Source organism: Microtus oregoni, unplaced genomic scaffold (genome assembly GCF_018167655.1).
Source record: "Microtus oregoni isolate MIOR12 unplaced genomic scaffold, Mior012 000013F_ref0000133, whole genome shotgun sequence".
Classification (NCBI taxonomy): Eukaryota; Metazoa; Chordata; class Mammalia; order Rodentia; family Cricetidae; genus Microtus; species Microtus oregoni.
This window is the reverse complement of record NW_024543072.1, coordinates 12228178-12248607: the sequence shown is the minus strand read 5'-3', so window position 1 is coordinate 12248607 and position 20430 is coordinate 12228178. Positions and strand designations below refer to the sequence as shown.

General features: G+C 36.6%; 1 protein-coding gene across 3 annotated transcripts in view; it reads right to left on the bottom strand.

Moving 5' to 3' along the window:
- Nucleotides 1-3049: 3049 nt before the first annotated feature.
- The window catches only part of Wapl (WAPL cohesin release factor), a 64525-nt gene continuing 47144 nt past the window's right edge, over nucleotides 3050-20430 (bottom strand). For all 3 annotated transcript variants that reach the window (XM_041662360.1, XM_041662361.1, XM_041662362.1), the window contains exons 10-19: nucleotides 19384-19495; nucleotides 18641-18738; nucleotides 16293-16369; nucleotides 13297-13472; nucleotides 12567-12682; nucleotides 11257-11421; nucleotides 9786-9993; nucleotides 8068-8156; nucleotides 3838-3933; nucleotides 3050-3638 (exon numbers count right to left, since the gene is read on the bottom strand). In XM_041662360.1, coding sequence (XP_041518294.1) covers nucleotides 3573-3638; nucleotides 3838-3933; nucleotides 8068-8156; nucleotides 9786-9993; nucleotides 11257-11421; nucleotides 12567-12682; nucleotides 13297-13472; nucleotides 16293-16369; nucleotides 18641-18738; nucleotides 19384-19495 — 1203 coding nt within the window. In that variant the 3' untranslated portion in view covers nucleotides 3050-3572. The remainder of the gene's footprint in view (nucleotides 3639-3837; nucleotides 3934-8067; nucleotides 8157-9785; nucleotides 9994-11256; nucleotides 11422-12566; nucleotides 12683-13296; nucleotides 13473-16292; nucleotides 16370-18640; nucleotides 18739-19383; nucleotides 19496-20430) is intronic.

The window sequence follows — 20430 nt, the reverse complement described above, 5'->3', positions numbered from 1 at the left end:
TTCATTAACATACTTATAAAGGTTCTGTAGTAGTAGAGGTACATTGTTTTCTTTTGATTAGGTGCCATGTCTCATGATTACAATATGCTCTTGGAGCAATAAAACACCATCTGCCTTAAAGTATACCTTATATCCATACTTCATTAACATTTCACAGTGTATCTTTTTTTAAAACCCACGTTGTATTTAAATTCACTCTTGGTTGTTCAGTTTCACCGTCTCTACCTTGAACTAGAGTTTTGTATACCTTCAGTTAATACAATTAATGATAAACGTTTATTGGACATCACTGGCATATTCCTCTTGTACAGAGAGACCATTTGCTATTTGTTTTTGTTATTGTATGTCTTATTTTTCATTTACTTGTGAGCCAGAGGATAAATGACTAGCCAATTCACTTCTTCCACCAAGTGTTTCCTAGAGACTGAACTCTCTGAAGCACCTTACCCCAGTGAGCCACCTCATGGTCTTGTTTTCTACTTTTTGCTGGTTTTCCTTCTCCGCTTTCTGTTGTACCACTCTGATTACACTATAAACTCAAACTGTACCTGCAGGTTTGCTGGTTGCTCTAAGGATTGTGATGAGCATCTTCACCAGACTACTTTAGCATCCTAAACCAACAAATTCTGCAGTGCTGTTCCATCTACTATCTCTTTGTTGTTCAAATCTCTGCCTTTAACTGAGTGTTTAGAGTGTTAGGAGGCAGGTACTTCCACTTTTCAATTACAGAAACTGAATAAATGACAGCTTCAAAACTTGCTCAAAGTTAGCAGCAAGTACCAGAGTTGGGAATCAAATTCCAGGTCTTTACAAGTCCAGAACCTGCAGAGACCACTCTTATACATGGTTGTATGTGTGTGTTTGTGTGTGTGTGTGTGTGTGTGTAAATGGGGAGAGTGCATGGGAAATTCAGAATAAATCTTGAAATCTTTTGTAACTGAAACAAGCAAGGAAAGGTTGAGGAATCTAGTTTTACACATGAAAATATTAAGGGATGAAAAGAAAAATTAAAAAGCTAAAAAATGACTATAAAATCTCAAAAGCAATTTGCAGTCATGCTAAAAAAAATAAAAGATTTAAAGCAATATAATAGGTATGCTAAGGATTTAACTATATACTCAGAAAACCACCACCCCTAACCAACCCAAAGTACTAAGTGTCTTACATCCATTCGTATCAGTACTTAGAAGTATGTAATAAAATATCTAAGAAAAACTGGACACTTATGTTCAACTGACAGTTATCAAGTTTCTGCAACTTCTTCCTCCAAAACAGGTCAATAGACTTATGTTAAAGACAACATGTGTATTTAAAGTAGCAATTTTATTTGAGTTAAAATTATTTACAAAAACCCAAAGACATACTTCATGAAACTGGTACAAACTATTTTTTCCTGCCGTTGGCTTTTGCTCCAAAGATCACAGCTGAGAAATACTGTATAAAATAAAAATAGGATTGGATTCAGAAAAGTATCCTACTGTTCTAATATCCAACTGGTAGTATTTACAGAAATATTTACAATGGAAAAAAGGTTACCTTAAAACTTTAGTTAATTTGCAAGTCAGCCTCAAGTACCCTAAAATGAGAGTTCTCCGAGGGTTAAAGACACACAAATGCACGCACTGCAGGTGAAGGTGGTGTCTTCCTCACAACCCACCCCACCAGGACCTGCATCTCTATCAGTGCTTGACAATTAGTTAATATTTTTAAAACAAAACAAACAAAAAAACCTGTTAAACACTGAGGTAAATCAATTATCAAATGATTACCAGTGTAACAGAAAAAAATGTAATTCGCCCTGATTGATCTCACCCAAATGTTTACTGTTCCTTACCATCTGCCACAATCAAAAATCTGTTCCCCACATACAATGATTAATAAATATCAATGTATTTTAAAATAATCAAAAAATATCTAATAAATTTGTGGACATCATTTAGCAGTATGCTTTTTTAAAAAAAAAGTTTGCTAAATTAGTTTGGGATTCAGGGCAAATACAGTCCCAATCTGTCCCACATTATTACACTGGCATACTGTGTTCTTAAACGGTGATGGGTAGGGGTTCGGGTGGGTAGAAGGAAAACAATTTGCCTAGAGTCAGTTACTTCCTTATAGATTTCCCAACAATCTGCATTATCAAAAATAGGAAGACAATAGAAGGCAGCCACTGCATTTAAAAACATTACAGCTGGCACGGATACAAGAGCCCCAGTTTGTTACTTTATACAAGGAAATAACAAAGTCTAAAATGAGTCAAAATTAGACTTTTAGCTATTTTCCCCAATACACACCAAACTAATATTTTTATGGCTTCAAGTTTTACAAATCCAATGAAGAAACATGATGTAACTATATGAAAGGTAATTGAAAGTATTAATGAAACATCTCTGGAAAGCCTGTGCTCAGGCTAATCAATGAAAAAGGGGGAAAAAACCACAAGTAGTGGTCTGAACAAAACAAAACAAAACCCTATGAAATTAAACCTATAAACCATGTTCTGTGTGTTCCACAACTGTTTTTTAAACAACTGTTCTATGAACAAAGAATCTGAATAAAAAAAGGGTCTTCTCTACACCAGCAATTTTAAGGCTTTGCGCTTATGCAATTGATCCTGTCACTCTATAGAAGAATATACACGCTATCTGGAAAAACGAATTCCACATTGGTGTTTTAGCTTCCTTATATTTACTGTACTGAACATTAGAAAATATATCTAGAGAACTTCCCTCAAAACGTAACAATGTTTCAAGAGTCTCTCTAGCATTAAGTGTAAACTACCCTGGGTTTGTCTATTTTTGCTTAATCCTGTAACAGGGTACATTATCTTATATAATATAATATTCCCTCAAACTGCTACTTGTTTTCTTGTGCCTATAGCTATGACACATTATGGTATGATATTGAATATGGTCATGGTCTCAGAAGTGAAAAATAGTTCAACACCCAAACCTAATCAAGAATAAAAAAATATACTATTAATCCCTTGTGTCTTTGGATTCCATCTAATTTTAAATATAGACAGTAGTTCAGGGAACAACAACAAAAAAAATTCACAAAATTATTAAAAGCTTTATTTACGATTGGAATCATTCAACAAAAAGCAAAAGCAAATGAGCCTGAAAAAGGAACTAAGCTGTTGTCTAGAATGTCCTCAGAACATTCAATACCTCAGTAGCTAAGCTGCCTTTGCACCTGCCTGGCATGACAGCAGTGGCTCAACATACACAGCAGTTGCACTAACAGCAGCACAAATTTTCCCCTTTAAACCTTGCCCCAAATAAAGCAAGGCAACTAGGAGGTGTAGACTCTGCCAAGGAAGTGTATTTAAATACTGCATGGGACTGTTAACAGCCTGAACCTTTTCCCTCATTTTTGATAGCTGCAGATTGATGTAGTAACTGTCATTTAGCAAATGCAGAATGCATGATGAAGAAATCAGGTGGTCATAAAAATCCAAACACGAATGATACTGATGAATGTTCTTGGTTTATCTTCAAGGACTTCTTTCATGACTTTTCTTTGTCTAAGGATAGCTCCAGCATTACCAAGCACCTGAAGCAAAGGTAAAGCAGCTAGCAATGTTCCAAATACTCGATCACTCTAGAGATAGACTTCTGGCCTGTTGTTCCAACAGCACACTAAAGGAGAAGGAAGAAAATGGTGGTTATAATAACATACATTAGATTAGCCAGGTCCCACTATTAACACCTATTAATTTTAGTACTTGAAAGGCTGAAACAGGAAGATTGCCAGCTGGAAATACAGTGTGAGATTTTGTCTGACAAATAATAATTAAAAAACCCATATAAACTGCAATATGCAATAGTAGTTACTTACAGTAAGATTCATGAAGCTTAAGAATTTTTTAAGCATCTCTGTCATTATGGAGAAATCTCCATCAGGAAGGTATTCCCTCACTGTAGTTACATTGATCTGAGGAAACAGATAAAAAAACAGTCAGTCAGTTGGCAGAAAAATATACTATAACCCACTCAATGCTGTTGGCCTGCTATATATCTTCTTGTGGTAAACATCTACAAGAACCTGAGAACTCCTGGGTTACTCCCATTCCACACTCAATTAACTATGTGCAAGAATACTCGGGTTCATCTCCCCACTCTATACCACCCTACCCACACAAAGAAAGGGTAAAGGGCAAACTAACAAAAGCTACAAAGGAATATCTGTGAATATTTATTTTTGGAAATGCAAAGAGAAATATCTGAAATAAACTGAACTGTCAAATGTGTAAACAGACTATAGCCACAGAGCTGTTTATAAAACAGATCAAAACATTCTCCATGCTACAAAGGTAAATTAGAAGAATTAACTATTCTTTATATATATATCGTTTGTGATAAATTATGGGCCAGCTCCCAGAGAGGTGTTTCCCTTGATTATTAGCAAAAAGCTAAAAAATATAAACAATCCTGTAAGAGGAAACTATTACATATTCTAATTTAAAACTTCAATTTCATTATGTTTAAAAATGCTTAATTTAGCTCAGCAGTGGTGGTACACGCCTTTAACCCCAGTACTCAGGAGGGAGAGGCAGGCAGATCTGAGTTTAAACTCTTGAACAGGGACTACAGAGAAGGCTCAGCAGTGTGTTTTTTCCAAAAAACCTGGGCTTCATTCCCAGCACCCATACAATGGCTCATAATTGTCTCTAACTCCAGTTCCACTGATCTGGCCTCCAAGCAACAGGCACATATATGATGCATAGACATATATGTAGACTGTGCTGGTTAGTTTTCCGTCAACTTGCCACAAACTAGAGTCGTCTTGGAAGAGAACACAGAAATTGAGAACTGCTCCCAGCAGACTGCCCCGTAGACAAGTCTATGGGGTATTTTCTTGACTGATGGTTGATAGGGCAGGGCCCAACCCAAGCATGGGCAGCATCACCCCTAGTCAGGTGGTCTTGAGTTGTGTAAGAAAGAAAACTGAGCAAGCCAGTAAGCAGCATTCCTTTATGGCTTCTGCCGACTTCCCTTCGTGGAGAACTGTAAGCTGTAAGATGAAATAAACCCTTTCATCCCCAAGTTATTTTGGTCATGGTGTTTTACAATAGAAAGAAAACTACAACACAGGTGAAATATTTATCCGCATAAAAAATATTTTAAAGTAAAAAACACAAATAGTATCAATCACTACATTTAAACAGCCTCCAAAATGGTTGTAACTCTGAAGGATTGTTCAATAAAAAGTATACCTCTAAAATAATAAATAGCTCCCATGATGGGGATGAAAGCCCTTCATTAGTTCAAATCCTTCTTTACCAACACACTACAGAACTAAACATTTATAGTGGCTATGGGAAGGATAGTCACAACATTTATAGTACTAGAAGTACAAAAGGAACATAGCATGGACTATTTGAAAAACTTAATAGCTGGGGGCTGGAGAGGTGGCTCAGAGCCTAAGAGCACTGGCAGCTCTTCCAGAGGTCCTGAATTCAATTCCCAGCAACCAAGTAGTGGCTCACAACCATCTGTCATGAGATCTGGTGCCCTCTTCTGGCATGGAGGTGTACGCGCAGGAGGAGTATTATATGCTTAAGAAATAAATAAATCTAAAAAAAAAAAACTTAATAACTATCCAAGACAGAGGCGGGGTTTGGTAACCCAAGAGCCAGGTTTAAAAAGTAGTGGGCTTTTAAAGTAATAAGTAAATCCATCATTCCATTGCTGTTGACAAGCCAAAGAGAGAGAAGATACACGATTAGCAAGAGCTCTGAAAAAAGCTAGATCTTGGGGCACTGTGTGAGAGTTAAAGAATGGAAAGGGGCAAGAACCTCCAAGAGCAGTAAGGAGACTCACCACTGCCAAATACCAGGTGCAAACGGGTAGAGTGGTTAACAGAAAATGAGACCAGATTTTATTGGGCTTCCTAAGCATGGGGCCACAGAACACAGGCAGTTCTTACTGTACATGACTACATGCTTGCTTTATCTCTTCTACTTCCACAATGGGAAAAGCCAATTCACTTCAGATTTGTGGTAGCATCTTGTTTTCTAATTATAAAGATCACCAAGGAAATATATATACAATCACATCTGTGGTTCTAAGAATCCACAATATTGTCCACAAATTCAGAACCTTCTTTTTAGGAACAAGAAAGCTATTGACACCCATAATGATGATCACATATATCAGACTAACAGAACTTCAAGATCCACTGTTCAATACAGTTATACAATACTGACCTAATATATTTTATCATGGCAACTGAGAAAGAAATTAAGGTAACTATGAGCTTTCACTTTATGCACCTGTGCCACATATTTCAAAGGGAACACTCACAATGACTCCAAGATCCAACTGACAAGGTATTTTTACTGTTCATATTTCTTTTTCCAATGGCAACAAACTATCCAATAACTATAACCTCCACTTCTGTGAAATAGTCTAATTATACAGACACTTGTATTTCTCATAGATCTACTTATAGTAATCCCATTTTCCTAGCCTGAAATTGGTTCAGAGGAAAGCATGTGGTCCAACGTTCAACCAGACAGATGCTATGAAGTCTAAGAATGCTCTCTTAAAAAGAAAATGAAGAGGAGGAGGTTTTGTTAGACATTATTACACTAAATGGGACCTTTGGTATGGTCATCTTCCCGTCCCCCCACCCCCCAAAATAGGGTTTCTCTGTAACTTTGGAACCTGTTCTGGAACTCGCTCTATAGACCAGGCTAGCCTTGAACTCAGAGAGATCCACCTGCTTCTGCCTCCCGAGTACTGGGATTAATGGTGTGAGCCACCACTGTCCAGCTAGGAATGGTCATCTTATAGCCATGGCAAGTGCTTTCTACACACTTAAAAATATTTTATTTTAGCCAGGCAGTGGTGGCTGGCATACACCTTTAATTACAGTACCCAAGTTGCAGAAGTAGATGGATTTCTGTGAGGCCAGTCTGGTCTACAGAGAGAGTGAGTACTAGGACAGCTAAGGCTGTTTCATTGAGAAACCCTGTTTCGAAAAATAAAATTTATTTTGATGATTTTTAATTAGGTATATATATGTTCATGGGGGTTTGTGCATAGAGTACAAGTGCTAGAGGAGGTCAGAGGCATTAGAGATCTTGGAGCTGGACTGCTGAGACACGGGTGCCAAGAACTAAGTTTCCAGTCCTCAGAAAAGCAGCAAGTGCTCTTAACACCCGAGCCTTCTCTTTTAACTAAGGAAAAGGACAACAAAACATGTCTGGGAGAAGTTACCCCTCCTGAGTCACTAAAATGGTCCAAATCTGACTTGGCCAGCTGAGGCCAGGTTTTACACTAGTTCTTCTTTTATTTCACTACAGCAGGGACTCAATTATCCATACCCAGAACTCTGTTATATCTAATGCATTCTTAGTTTAGAATGTAAGCTTCAACAAATATCTTAAAGCCTTTAACAGCCCATATAATTTTAACTTCTAGTATGTAAACCTTCCTTTTTTATGACATTAAAAGCATTCCCATTAGGTTTTTTTTGTCTGTTTTGAGGTTCTAAGCCCAGGCTGGCCTCAAACTCACTAGTTAGGATGACCTTTATTTTACCTTCTTGATCCTCCTGCCTTCATCTCCCAAGTACTGGGATTCCAGGCATTCACTGCCATGACCAGTTTAGGTAGCATTAGGGACTACATCAGGGCTTCATGTATACTAAGCAAGCACTTTAGTAACTGAGCTTTATCTTGAGCGCACTAGCTTGCTTTTTAATATCTTAAAGAGTTTCACTCTGATAGGAATATATCAGTTTTTTAAAAAGCAAGAAGACCCCATCTCAAATCATACTATGAAAGCCTGTATTAGAAAGAAAATAAAGATGTTCATTGTATTAAAAATAATTTAAGGAAAACCACTACAAAGTTAGACATATCCTTGGCATTTTCTTTCACAGGGAATTAAATAAAATTGTTTAAATAAACTTATGATCAGTCAAAAGATCTTGCGAAATAAAAAGTATGTATGAATGGGGAAATTTTTTTTAAAGTAAATAAATGCAACAGTAATGGCATGAAGCTGTTAAAAACAATCTTTTAGAGATCCCTAAAACATTTCTGAACTATTTACTTACAGGACTTTCCTGGCAGAGACACCCAAGAAGCAGGGCTGTGTAGGAGGCCACGATGCAATCCTCCATGTGTTTGCCAGCATGTTGAAGGGCTGAGAACAGTTGAACAAGGAGTTTTAACCACTGTACCAACTTCAACTATCGTTATCATTTTAAAAGCTACTATATGAACAACTCGGTACCCCAAATTAATAAAAACTAACTCAAAATGAATAGGGACCCAAATATAAGAACTAAACTCTAACAAACTTAAGGACACCACTAACAAAGTGGAAGTATGCAATCATTTATCTCATAAGATGTTCAGGATATATAAAGAATTCTTTCAATTTTATAGCAACAAGACCTGACTAAAAACTAGGCAAGAGAACTAATACACTATTTCTTCAAAGACACAAAAAGGCCATAAACATTCCAAATGTCTTTAGAGAGCTGCAAATGAATCAAAAACTTTTCCATCAACCAAAATAGCTAAGAACACCTTCAAGGTAATCTTGAAGGTATAAATAACCTTGAACCCTCATAAAATGCCCCCAATACATCTAACTGAAATAAGTTTCTTAAAGTAAAAAAAAAAAAATTGTCTGATTCTTTTTACATGAAATGCCTGAAATAGGTAAATCATTGGAGCAACTAAGTAGATCGACTGTTGCCAGTGGCTAGGGGAGGAAGAAATGGAGAAGCTAACTGCCAACTGATATACAGTTACTTTAGGGTTAAAGAAAACATGTTCAACATTACATAATTGGAATGAATATACAATTCTGTGAACATACTAAGCTATTGCATTACTCACTTTAAAAGGATAATATTACAGTACATGAATTATATCTCAATAAGCAGTTCTTTTTTAACAAGACCCTAAAACAAAGCTATTATCATAATATGTACAAAACTATCAAGACTTATCTGGATTGACCCGCAGGCCTCCAAGTAAGAGACAAATCCTAGTAGCTAAGTTTCTTGGAAGCAAAATTTTCTTAAGAGTATCAGAACTTAGGGGAGGAGTAGCCTAACAGAAAGAGAAGAGGCTCAGCATAAGTCTCCTAAGTAGAAAAGGTTGGACATACTACATCTCAAAACCTTAGCTGGGAGGTAGTGGTGTACGCCTTTAATTCCAGTGTGCAGAAGGCAGAGGAAGGGTAATCTCTAAGGTCATCCTAGTCTACAGACAGTCCCAGGACAGCCAGGGTTACACAGAGAAACCCTGTCTGGAAAAAACAAAACAACAAAAAACAAAACCTTAGGGGCACAGTTACAAATAGCTATTTTGCAGAATTTGTATATAAAGCAAGTATCATAATTCCTGGAAATAGTAGATAGTCAATAAATAATTCATTAGTAAAAACAGTGCCTCTAGCTTGGTGTATATTCCCCTTCTTTACCTAGTAAGTTCTGAGAACTTTGTAAATTTCGACAAAATACCTCAGTTTAGGTGAGGCTGAAAAGAGAAATCTGAGAAATCCATCCCTTCCCTCTTAGTTATACAGTCTCAAATAACCAATGCTGGTCTGCAGCTCATGTTCCTTTGGCTCAGCCTATTAAGGTCTGGAATTACAGATGTGCACTATCATGGCCAGTTCGGCTGCTACTCTTCAAAGAGTGAAGGAGGGAAGGATCAAGAAAGGTGACCAACCAACCTCCCAATGACAACACCATGCTCACTGATAGGAAGAACAACATTCTCACTGTGAAAATACTACTACTCAAGATAAACATGCCTTTATTGAGGTCAAGTTCTTCGTCATCCTCCTCCTTCTTATGTTTCTCCTCTGTACCATCAGTCTTTTCAGTTGACACCCATTGTATTTCTCCACTTGTTTCTTGCCATTCTCCACTCTTATCATGCTGAGTGGTGGGAGCATCTTTGATCAACTCATCTGTTTTACTCTCTGCCAACTGAGCTGCTCGCTCTCGTTCAAGAAATAGCTGATAAAAGTTATTTTTGAAAATCATTAAAAAGACATCAGTAAGTTAGTCAATCCTAAAGTCAGCACTAAATACATATGAGCAAAACTAAATGATTTCAAATGATTGTATTTATAATCACACACACACACCAATTATAAAGAAGTGGGAAGGACCTGGAAGGCTCTGGAGGAAGAAGAGGTATGGAAATTCAAAAAAAAAAATTAATCAAGTATCAACATGTACATATTCTAATATTTTGCTCTAAATAAGAATATCTTATTTTTAAAAAAAGCTTGTTGGGCTGAAGAGTTGGCTCAGAGGTTAAGAGAACTGACTGCTGTTCCAGAGGTCCTGAGTTCAATTCCCAGCAACCACATGATGGCTCACACCCATCTATATTGAGATCTGGTGCCCAGAACACTATATATGTAAAATAAATAAATTAAAAAAAATTGCTTCCAACAAATAAATAAATAAATAAAAATAAAAAAGCTTGTTCTATATTTTACCAAAAGACAAAAATAAAGTATAAATGCTGCTGAAATTTAAGTAATTTAGTTTATATACTGTTTCCAATAATGAAAGACTCAATAATTGTCCTTAACCCAGGGAATTCTACCTAAAATTTTTTTTTAAACTGCCATTTTTTAAAATTAAAAGAAAAGAAAAATCAACAAACATATGCATATTGGATAAATTAGCCAGTAGGAAAGACAATAATTAAATACACAAGGAAAAGCAACATGACTTCTTTAAAAGAAATTAAAGACATAAACAATTAGAAAATATAAACGGTCCCAGGAAGAACTAGATCTTAAACATTATTGGCATTTTTATTATTGAAAGTACGTAAGGGAGACTATTAGGAGAGTTTACTATTTATTATGTATCCCATACAGTCAAGAGAAGCCACCAAATTCCTTGTCTTTAATTAGTTTACTTTCCTTTTGTTGTTATTGCATAAAACACAAAAAGCACTTAATATACCCATTCACACCATTTGAGAAATGCAGCAAGTTACTAATGAGAATTACCTAAATATCAAATACTAAACAGACCTTAAAAGATGTGTTAAATAAACAGACTCTGAATACAGCATGTGTAAGATAATAACCTAGAAAAACCAAAGAGCAATTCTCAAAACCAGTCCAAGAATCCCAGAGGTCCTAGGGACCATGCCAGGGAATCTGGAAGCTGAAGACTGAAGAAGTCAGTTGACTTTTCATTTTATGAGTGGACAGCATTTACCTAATACGCAATTGTGTTGTCACTGCTTCTCACCTGTACTAATGCCTGAACAGCATGAACTTGTCCAGCTAGCCTTAAACTCTGATCTCCTTCTCCACTAGAGAAGGAGGAATCGAAAGAACATGATGTTTCCATGTTGACAAGGCAGTGTCGATTCCGGGCACTATACTCCACCAAATTTATCAGTAGACCCAATCCCTATAATATATTAAAAAAATAAAATTATTACAAACAAGAACTTAATGGATTATATATATGAACTTTTATTGTCAAATAAAATGTTAAACAGAATTCTTCCATTTGCAAACCTGTTAAAAACCACTGTGTAAGACACTGCTCTTTTCAAAGAAAGATTCTTTCACCTGTTTGGGTGGGCAGCAGAGGAACTGTCTAGTGCTCTCTATAGTCGAGGCGGCCTTGACCATAGCCATCCTCTTCCTCCACCATCCAAAGTGCTGGGGTGATGGACACCAGCCACACTTAGCTCCTCAGTTATTAACCACCACCTTCAGTTTAAACCTCTATTTTTATGAAGGAGGTTTCATTTATTTACTAAGAATAGTATTCTGGGGGCTGGAGAGATGGCTCAGTGGTTAAGAGCACTGCCTGCTCTTCCAAAGGTCCTGAGTTCAATTCCCAGCAACCACATGGTGGCTCACAACCATCTGTAATGAAATCTGGCGCCTGCTTCTGGCTTGTGGGAACACATGGAAGGAATGCTGTACAAATAATAAATAAATTAAAAAAAAGATTTAACAAAATGATAACTCTTAAAAAAAAAAAAAAGAATAGTATTCTGCCTGCATGTACCCCTACAGGCCAGAAGAAGACACCAAATCTCATATGTTGTGAGCAACCATGTGATTGCTGGGAATCGAACTCAGAACCTCTGGAAGAGAAGTCAGTATTCTTAACCTATAAGCCATCTCTCTCCAGCCCTATGAAGGAGGTTCTGTAAGACAGAAATATATGGAGAAGTATGTTCATGAGGACCCATCAAAAAAAAAAAAAAAACCAGAATCTAAGAACCTCTGGAAGAGTAGTCAGTGCTCTGAGTCATCTCTCTAACCCAGCCCAGAATATATTAAAAAACTGATTTCCTTTTTTTTTTTTTTTTTCGGGACAAGGTTTCCCTGTAGCTTTGGAGCCTATACTGGAACTAGCTCTTGTAGACCACACTGTTTTCGAACTCACATAGATCCACCTACCTCTGCCTCCTGAGTGCTGGAATTAAAGGTGTGTACCAACACCGCCCGGCTAAACAAACGATTCTTAAATCCAAACTAAAACAAAGGTTCATCATCTAAAAATAAGATAAAATACCAAGTGGCACTTCAACTCACCAGCACCCGAATGTCAAATCTCTGCTCCTGAGGTAGGTACTTTGGAACCTGAAGGACACAATTCATTGCTGTGCCTATGAGTCCATCTTGTTCTCCTGTCTTCGTGCTGCCCCACTCTGAAATAAATATAGAAACAAAAATTTTCCTTATGACACCAATAACCATATTTTAAATGATTTTCTTTGTTGGTTTTTGTTTTCTTTTCCCAAGTCCTGGTTTTACTCTGTAATACTGACTGACCTGCTAAGCAGCCCAAGCTGGCCTCTATCTCATGGCACACCTCTTGCCTTAGCCTCCCCAAAAGCTAGGATTATAGGTATACACACCATACCCAATTATTAAAATAAGTATTAATTTTTGCCGGGCAGTGGTGATGCATACATACCTTTAATCCCAGCACTTGGGAGGCAGAGGCAGGCGGATCTCTGTGAGTTTGAGGCCAGCCTGGTCTACAGGAGAGACTCTAATACTACAGCGAAACTGTCTCAAAACATTTTAAAAACAAAGTATTAATTTTAAATTGTATTTCACTCCTTTACTGAAATATGTGGTTTTGATATTTCAAGGCTTATTTACTAGGCAGTTCTAAAAGAAACAATTCCTAAAATTAGCTTATGACTATGGAAGTCAGTCAATTATGTAATGGAATATTGTAAATTATTACATCAAATATAGAATAGCTTATTTCTATGTGCAATATATAATTTTTCAATAAGAAAATATTACTTACCATTATCATTAGTTAAATTGAGCAATACCCCAATGATAGCCCTCATGCAGTCCTCCACTGCTTTGCCCACATGGTTAGTTACATTCTGGTAAGGCAGAGGTTTACTATCTGCTATGCATATGCTGTTCTCAGCGCGGTTATATTGCTGGATCAGTTCTTCACAATGCTGTAATGCTCTTAAGAGAAAATAAAATGCATACTATAAACAGTCAAGGTTCTTGGTTTTGTTGTTTTTCTAATTTGGAAGTTATATTTAATGTCTAATAATGTACCATATGCCTGATAATCTCACTAGTTGTTAAATTTTGATAAACTCTTTCTAAAGAAAATTCAAAGTTCATTCCATGATAAGCATGATGGTTCGGGTCTATAGTCCCCATACAGAGGAGGCTGACGCAGAAGGACTGCTTTAGCCCAGGAGTGAGATCCCATTTCAAATCAAACAACTACCACCACCACCACAACAAAATCTCACAAGAAAAAACTCCTGTTACTTGCAGGAGCTGTGGTATTTTATTCCTACCTCAAACACAAAAAACATCACAAGGCATGCCCACCCCATCCTCACAAAAGCCTTTAATGAACAATGACAGGTCTGCCCAGTTTTACTTAGCTATTTTTCACTTAGCAAATAAGGAAAAGAATGTTTTAGCAGTAAAGATGGATATTACTAAATGCTTGGTATACATTAAGGCAAATCATTAGTTTTAATTGTAGATGATTCAAATTAACAGGTCTCCTGGCAGTTATACCCAATAAGTCCTAAGACTGGACACATACTAACAAGGACACATAATATGTATACAGTCTATTTCTAAAGACTATCTGTAGTTTGTATTTGTTTATTATTATTATGTGTGTATGATGTGTATGGCGGTGAAGGTACCACATCACTCATGTGGGGGTCAACTTTGTGAAGTCGATGTGCTCCTTCCACCTCTGCATGGGTTCTGCGCATTAAACAAAGGCTAAGTCTATACTCCCAAGTACCTTTACCTCATCCACTCCAGCCCCCCAAGGCTTCTTTAAACCATCAAATCCATTAGCTGTTTCCCTCCAAGTCTGACATGTATCAAGTAAGCTGATTTTGTCAATTTAATTTTTCAAGAATTGCATACCATACAAAACCCTTAAAGAAAACTGTAGCATATTTAATCTATTTCTGGTTTCTTCTTAATACATGATGAGGAAATTCTATATATAAAATTTCTAATATTCTACAATTCTTGGTTAGGAAGATGTTCTTATAAGGCCAAACCCAAATAACTTGTTCTTCTGATGTTTGAGGATACTGACAGAATTTCCCTGTTGTCATTAGTACTGTCTGTCTTAAGTATTACTGCGTATCTATGATGGTTTCCAGGTGAGTGCTACTTCCCATTCAATTCTGACTTTTATCATCACTTCTAAAGACGAAAATCCTACACAAGAGATGAAATCTGTCATACTAAAGATTTCTTTACAAAGGCAATTCTCAGAGATTAGTCCCTTTTTGGGCGGTGGGGAGTTCGAGACAGGGTTTCTCTGTAGCTTTGGAGTCTGTCCTGGAACGCCCTCTGTAGACTAGGCGGGCCTCACAGTCTGCCTGCCTCTGCCTCCCAAGTGCTGGGATTAAAGGCATGCACTACCACTATCCAGCAGAAAGGACTTTTAAAATCAGAAATATAATTTTTGTTAATCAAAAGAATAAAAAAATAAAAACAAAACAGCGACTTGGACTGAATGATAAGAGTATTTGGCTGGTATATGTGAAAGTATAGGTTCAATCCCTGCTATTACACAACAATAAACCCATCAACCACCCACAACAAAAGCATAACTACTACCCACCAAATAAAATGAAATCAGAAAAAGATTTAACTTTTTTTTTTTTTGGTTTTTCGAGACAGGGTTTCTCTGTGGCTTTGGAGCCTGTCCTGGAACTTGCTCTTCTAGACCAGGCTGGTCTCGAACTCACAGAGATCCGCCTGCCTCTGCCTCCCGAGTGCTGGGATTAAAGGCGTGCGCCACCATCGCCCGGCAAGATTTAACTTTCAAGAAAAGTCCTTGGTAAGAAAGAATTACATGCATTAAGGATAATAATGTCCTATAAAACTCACAAAAGCAACACAAAACAGGATATGGAAATGATACAAGATAGTATTCAAACTAAGGTTATCACACCATTCTGTCTACATTTCTTTCCAATTAAGAGGTTAAACAGTTACACTGGACCACTCGCATTGAAACATTTGCTTCTTTCATAAGGAAATTTACAAAGAAAATAGAGGGTCATATAGAATTGCAATTTAAGATTAATTTTTCAAAGCAGAGACCCAGAGAAAGTTAAATCCCAGTGGCATAATGCTTGCTAAGACCAAGGCCAGAGAACTAGGGCAGAGATAGCAAAAACTAGGACAGCGATACCAAGAAGCTGCTGTATTAAGACAGAACCAGGACTGGAGACACAGAAGCACTGAGGTGACAGCACTAGCCTAATTGTGATGAAGGCTAGACAAGGAGACATGATACACAAAGATCTGGAAAATGAAATATAAATAAAAAGCAGAAATGGAGTTACAATCCACTTCGAACATCACTATATGCTAAGCAATGTTCTAGAAGGCCTTACAAATAGAAAAACTTGACTCATTAACATATATTGTACATACACCTTTAAATGTCTTATCAAGCATTTGTTACCTAGACATATATTATATACCTTGGGAAAGTATATCTATGATATATGTTAAGATATATTTACCTGATTGTGAAAACTACACTAGTAGCTAGGTACAATTCTTCCTTCCCCATAAGAACTTGCAACAACACAGTAACTTGTCCAGGATTATAGCTAACATGAAAAAGCTGAAATTCTCACCAAAACTCAAGAATCGGTACTCCTAACTTTTGCTCAACAATGTACTTATTCACAAACCTAACAGATAACACATTTTAAGGAGGAATAGAATACAACTTTAATTCCTTTGTTAATAAGAGCATTTATAAAAACTTACTTAGCTGATGAAATAATGAGTTGTGAATCTTTATATGCGATCAAGTAGCTTTGATTCTCTGGATTATGCACTGTTACCTAAAATGAAAGAATATAAAATGACTGTGACAATCCACAATTTTCATTTACATAAATAATACCACACTTTACCTGATGCCTTAAAATATATAAAGATGAAACCGATTTTGCCATCTAAGCATGCAACTACTCTAGTTGTGACCCACAGAGTTGTAATTAAAGGTGGGGCTGCAAAACCAACATAGAAATTTCTCAATGCTCCAACAACCAAAAACTAATTAAAAGTCAAATGCAGAATAAATCCAAAGTGTTTCTAGAAATGCTCACCCATGGCTCATTTCATGAATTCACTTGGCTTTAACGCAGAACATGAGCATTTTGCATCATGCCTATTGTCTTGCCACAAACCAACAAATGTTTCTCAAACAGTTAAGAAACAATTATGTTTTAGGCTACAAGTTACAACATACACAAAAATTTCTGGCCTTATACAGAGTCATTTGCTTAAACATAACAAAAACTTTTAATGGTTTCCTTGGTGTATATCAAACTAGTATACCTTTGAATTGTGCATTTGTTAGAATGACTGACTTTAAAAATTGCTATGTAGTTGATGGGCATAGTGATACACACCTTTAATCCTAGCATTCCTGTGGCAGAGGCAGGAGGATCTCTGTAAGTTTGAGGCCAGCCCGGTCTATGACACAAGTTCTAGGGCAGTCTCAAAAAAACAAAAGCAAAAATAAACTGTTGTTTAAGATTCTGTCTTCATTTTAATTTTAAAACCTTTTGCACTATGTACCTATTTAATATGGCAAATATATTGAGGGTCACATTAAAATTTACTGGGCAAAACCGGGTGCTGAGTGGCAAAGTTTATGAAGCCCTAACAGGGAATTATCTCTACAACCTGTGGGTGCAACCTATAAGATCAGTATTTAAAATAAGAAAACTGCTACCCATAATAGAGCACACATCTTTGATTTCAGCATTCAGGAGACAGAGGAAGGCTTGTCTTTGAGTACAAGACAATCCTGGTCTACACAGTGATCATCCAGGTCAACTAAAGTTACATAGTGAGATCCCAACTAAAAACATTGATTTATCATAAAATTAAGACACCACTGTCATAATTACTAATAATTAATGTAGTCATCACAATTCATTTGCTACAATTAACTGCCAAATACTTTGAAGTGCAGACATAAAAATCTCCAACATACAAACTTGATACTTTAAAACTCATAAATATATTTTAAATATAGTTTTAAATTTCATGTCCTTTTTTGTTTAGTATATATGTATATATGCTTACAGTTATATATTTATGTGTGTGTGTGAGAGAGAGAGTGAGAGAGAGAGAGAGAGAGAGAGAGAGAGAGAGAGAGAGAGAGAAAGAGAGAGAAAGAGAGAGAAAGAGAGAGAGAGAGAAGGGGGGGGGGGGGGACAGAGTCTCTACACTGCCCTGGCCATCCTAGAACTCACTATGAAGCTCAGACTGGCCTTGAACTTATAGAAATCTGCCTGTCTCTGCCCAAGTGCTGGGATTAAAGGTATACACCACCATACTCAGCCATTTAAAAAATTTTAAATAAAGAAATAACATGTTATCTAGTAAGCAACACCCTAGAAGGAAGAACAATTTCAATTTTATGAATGCCAAAAGCTCCGCCGTGTTTTTAAAAGTGCCTAGTCAATCCACTTCATCAGCAATTATACATCCTAAAATTTACTAGCAGTAAAACTGTAGCCTACACTGAACTAGGTTAAGTCATTCATAACCAAAGAAAAAAATATTGTAACTACCGCCCAGCAGTATTATTTTCCAAAGTCAAATGTTTAGCTATGTTTACTGACTCATAATCTAAACAAATAAAAGCATACTAACTAAAGAAAGAAAGAAAAGACTAAATCTTCTGTTTTCTACAAAACAAGTGAGTATTTTTACCAGAAACAGAATTCTGTAATAAGAAAACTATAGTTTATATACATATAAACAAATCTGTGTGCACCTTTCATTTGAAGCAATAATACACAAATAGCGGCTTTTTGTTTTGAGACAGGCTTTTATGTAGCTAATGCTAGGCTCTAACTCATAACCATTCCTCCTTAAGTCTCCCAAAATTTTAGGATCCTAGCATCTATCATCTCATGTCCAGCAACCCAACACATTCTTAAAATGTAAGATGCTCACTTACTGACAATTGGTTGTGAAAAGAGCCCTTGCAACTTTAATTCAGAGAAACTCCAGGGTATATAAAGTATCAGGTGGTTATAAGTACATATAATCACAATTAGAAATAATTCCCTCATGCAGTTGTCCATACTTACACTCTCTAAAACTCGTAAACATCTCTCTGCTCCCCATAAAGAGGCTACTAGTTTCTCTTCATCCTCATCTCTACTTAAATGATCCACACACTCTTTTACTAGGCAAAAAGAAATGGACAAGTTAGTATATAAAACTTCAATAATTATTCCTTTGCTAACATCAAAATTCACCCACACACATGCAATGAATATGCTGGAATGTGAACATCATTTATGCTTGATACTAAGTGTAGTGGTTTGAATGACAATGGCTCTCACAGACTACAATATTTGGATGTTTGATCTTTAGGAAGAATTAGGAGGTCTGGGCTTGTCAGAGAAGGCCTATGCTAAGGATGGGCTTTGAGGTTTCAAAAAAACCTCAGGCCACTCTCAGCTAGTTCCTCTCTCCCTCCCCTTCTCTACTCAGTACTTGGATATATCAAAATGTGAACTCTAGCTACTGCTCCAGCCCCACATCTGTCTGCCTTCATGCTCCCTGCCATGATGGTCATGGACTTACCCTCTTAAACTCTAAGTCCTCAATAAACTCCTTTTATAAACTGCCTTGGTTACAGAGTCTTCTCTTTGTTGTTGTTTTCGTGAGATTTAGGTTTCTCCTGTGTAGCCCTGGCTATCCTAGAACTGGCTATGTAGAACAGACTAGTCTTAAACTCAGAGATCCACCTGCCTCTGCCACCCAAATGTTGGTACTTAACATGTGTGCCACTGTGTATGTGTGTGTCTGTGTATTGTATACAGACCTTTATCTACAATATGATCCAGACCACCCAGAAGCCGGAGCTCTTCTTTAAACCAATCTCCTGCTCGCTTGGAAGTGAGGGACAGCAAAGTCTCCATAGCTAAATGACCAGTCTTTAAAAAAAAAAAAAAAAAAAAAAAAAAAAAATCAAGAATACTTAATTAATGAATACTGAGGTGATGAATATTTTCTTTTTTCTTTTTCTCTTAAAACAGGGCTTCAGCCAAGCAGTGGTGGTGCACACCTTTAACCCCAGTACTCGGGAGGCAGAGGCAGGCAGATCTCTGTGAGTTCAAGACTAGTCTGGTCTACAAGAACTAGTTTCAGGATAGGCTCCAAAGCTACAGAAAAACCCTGCCTCGAAAAACCAAAACAGGGTTTCTTCTCTGTATAACTCTGGCTGTCCCAGAACTCAGAGAGATCCACCTGACTCTGCCTTCTCAGTGCTGGGATTAAAGGTGTGTACTGCCACCTCCCAGCTAGAATAATTCTCAAGGAATAATTTTAGAAATATTTTTATTAAAATGTATTTAAGTCAAAAACAGTACAATAAATGTTTTCATAGGTGAATTAACTTCCAATTTTATCAGAATAGTCCATACTGAAGAATCTGTGCCTCAACTATATTGCTTGCTTTTAAGGAAAAAATTAAAATTAGTTTCAATAATATACAATGTCAGAATAGAGGCTCAAATGTGGCATTCTGAATCAAATCATCTATTCTTTACTATACATAAATATATTGGATTAACCAAAAAGAATGTAGTTATACACATTTCAGGAAAGCAAGTATGGGAATGTTGGTGACCCTAAATGTTCAAGTTCAACGGTCACTAATTTCAACAGCCTGAAGGTACAAAGGGGTAACAAACAATTTTGGTTTATACTTTTTCTGATTACAGTAAACATGAGCATTTTTCCACGTATTTAACAGTGAACCATTTTATTCTTCAAGTTCTCTGCTCACCATTTTTTTTATTTTCCTACAAAGTCTTATCATACTGTCTTTAACTGTATTCTTTAGGACTATTTGGCAGCTAGAAAATTT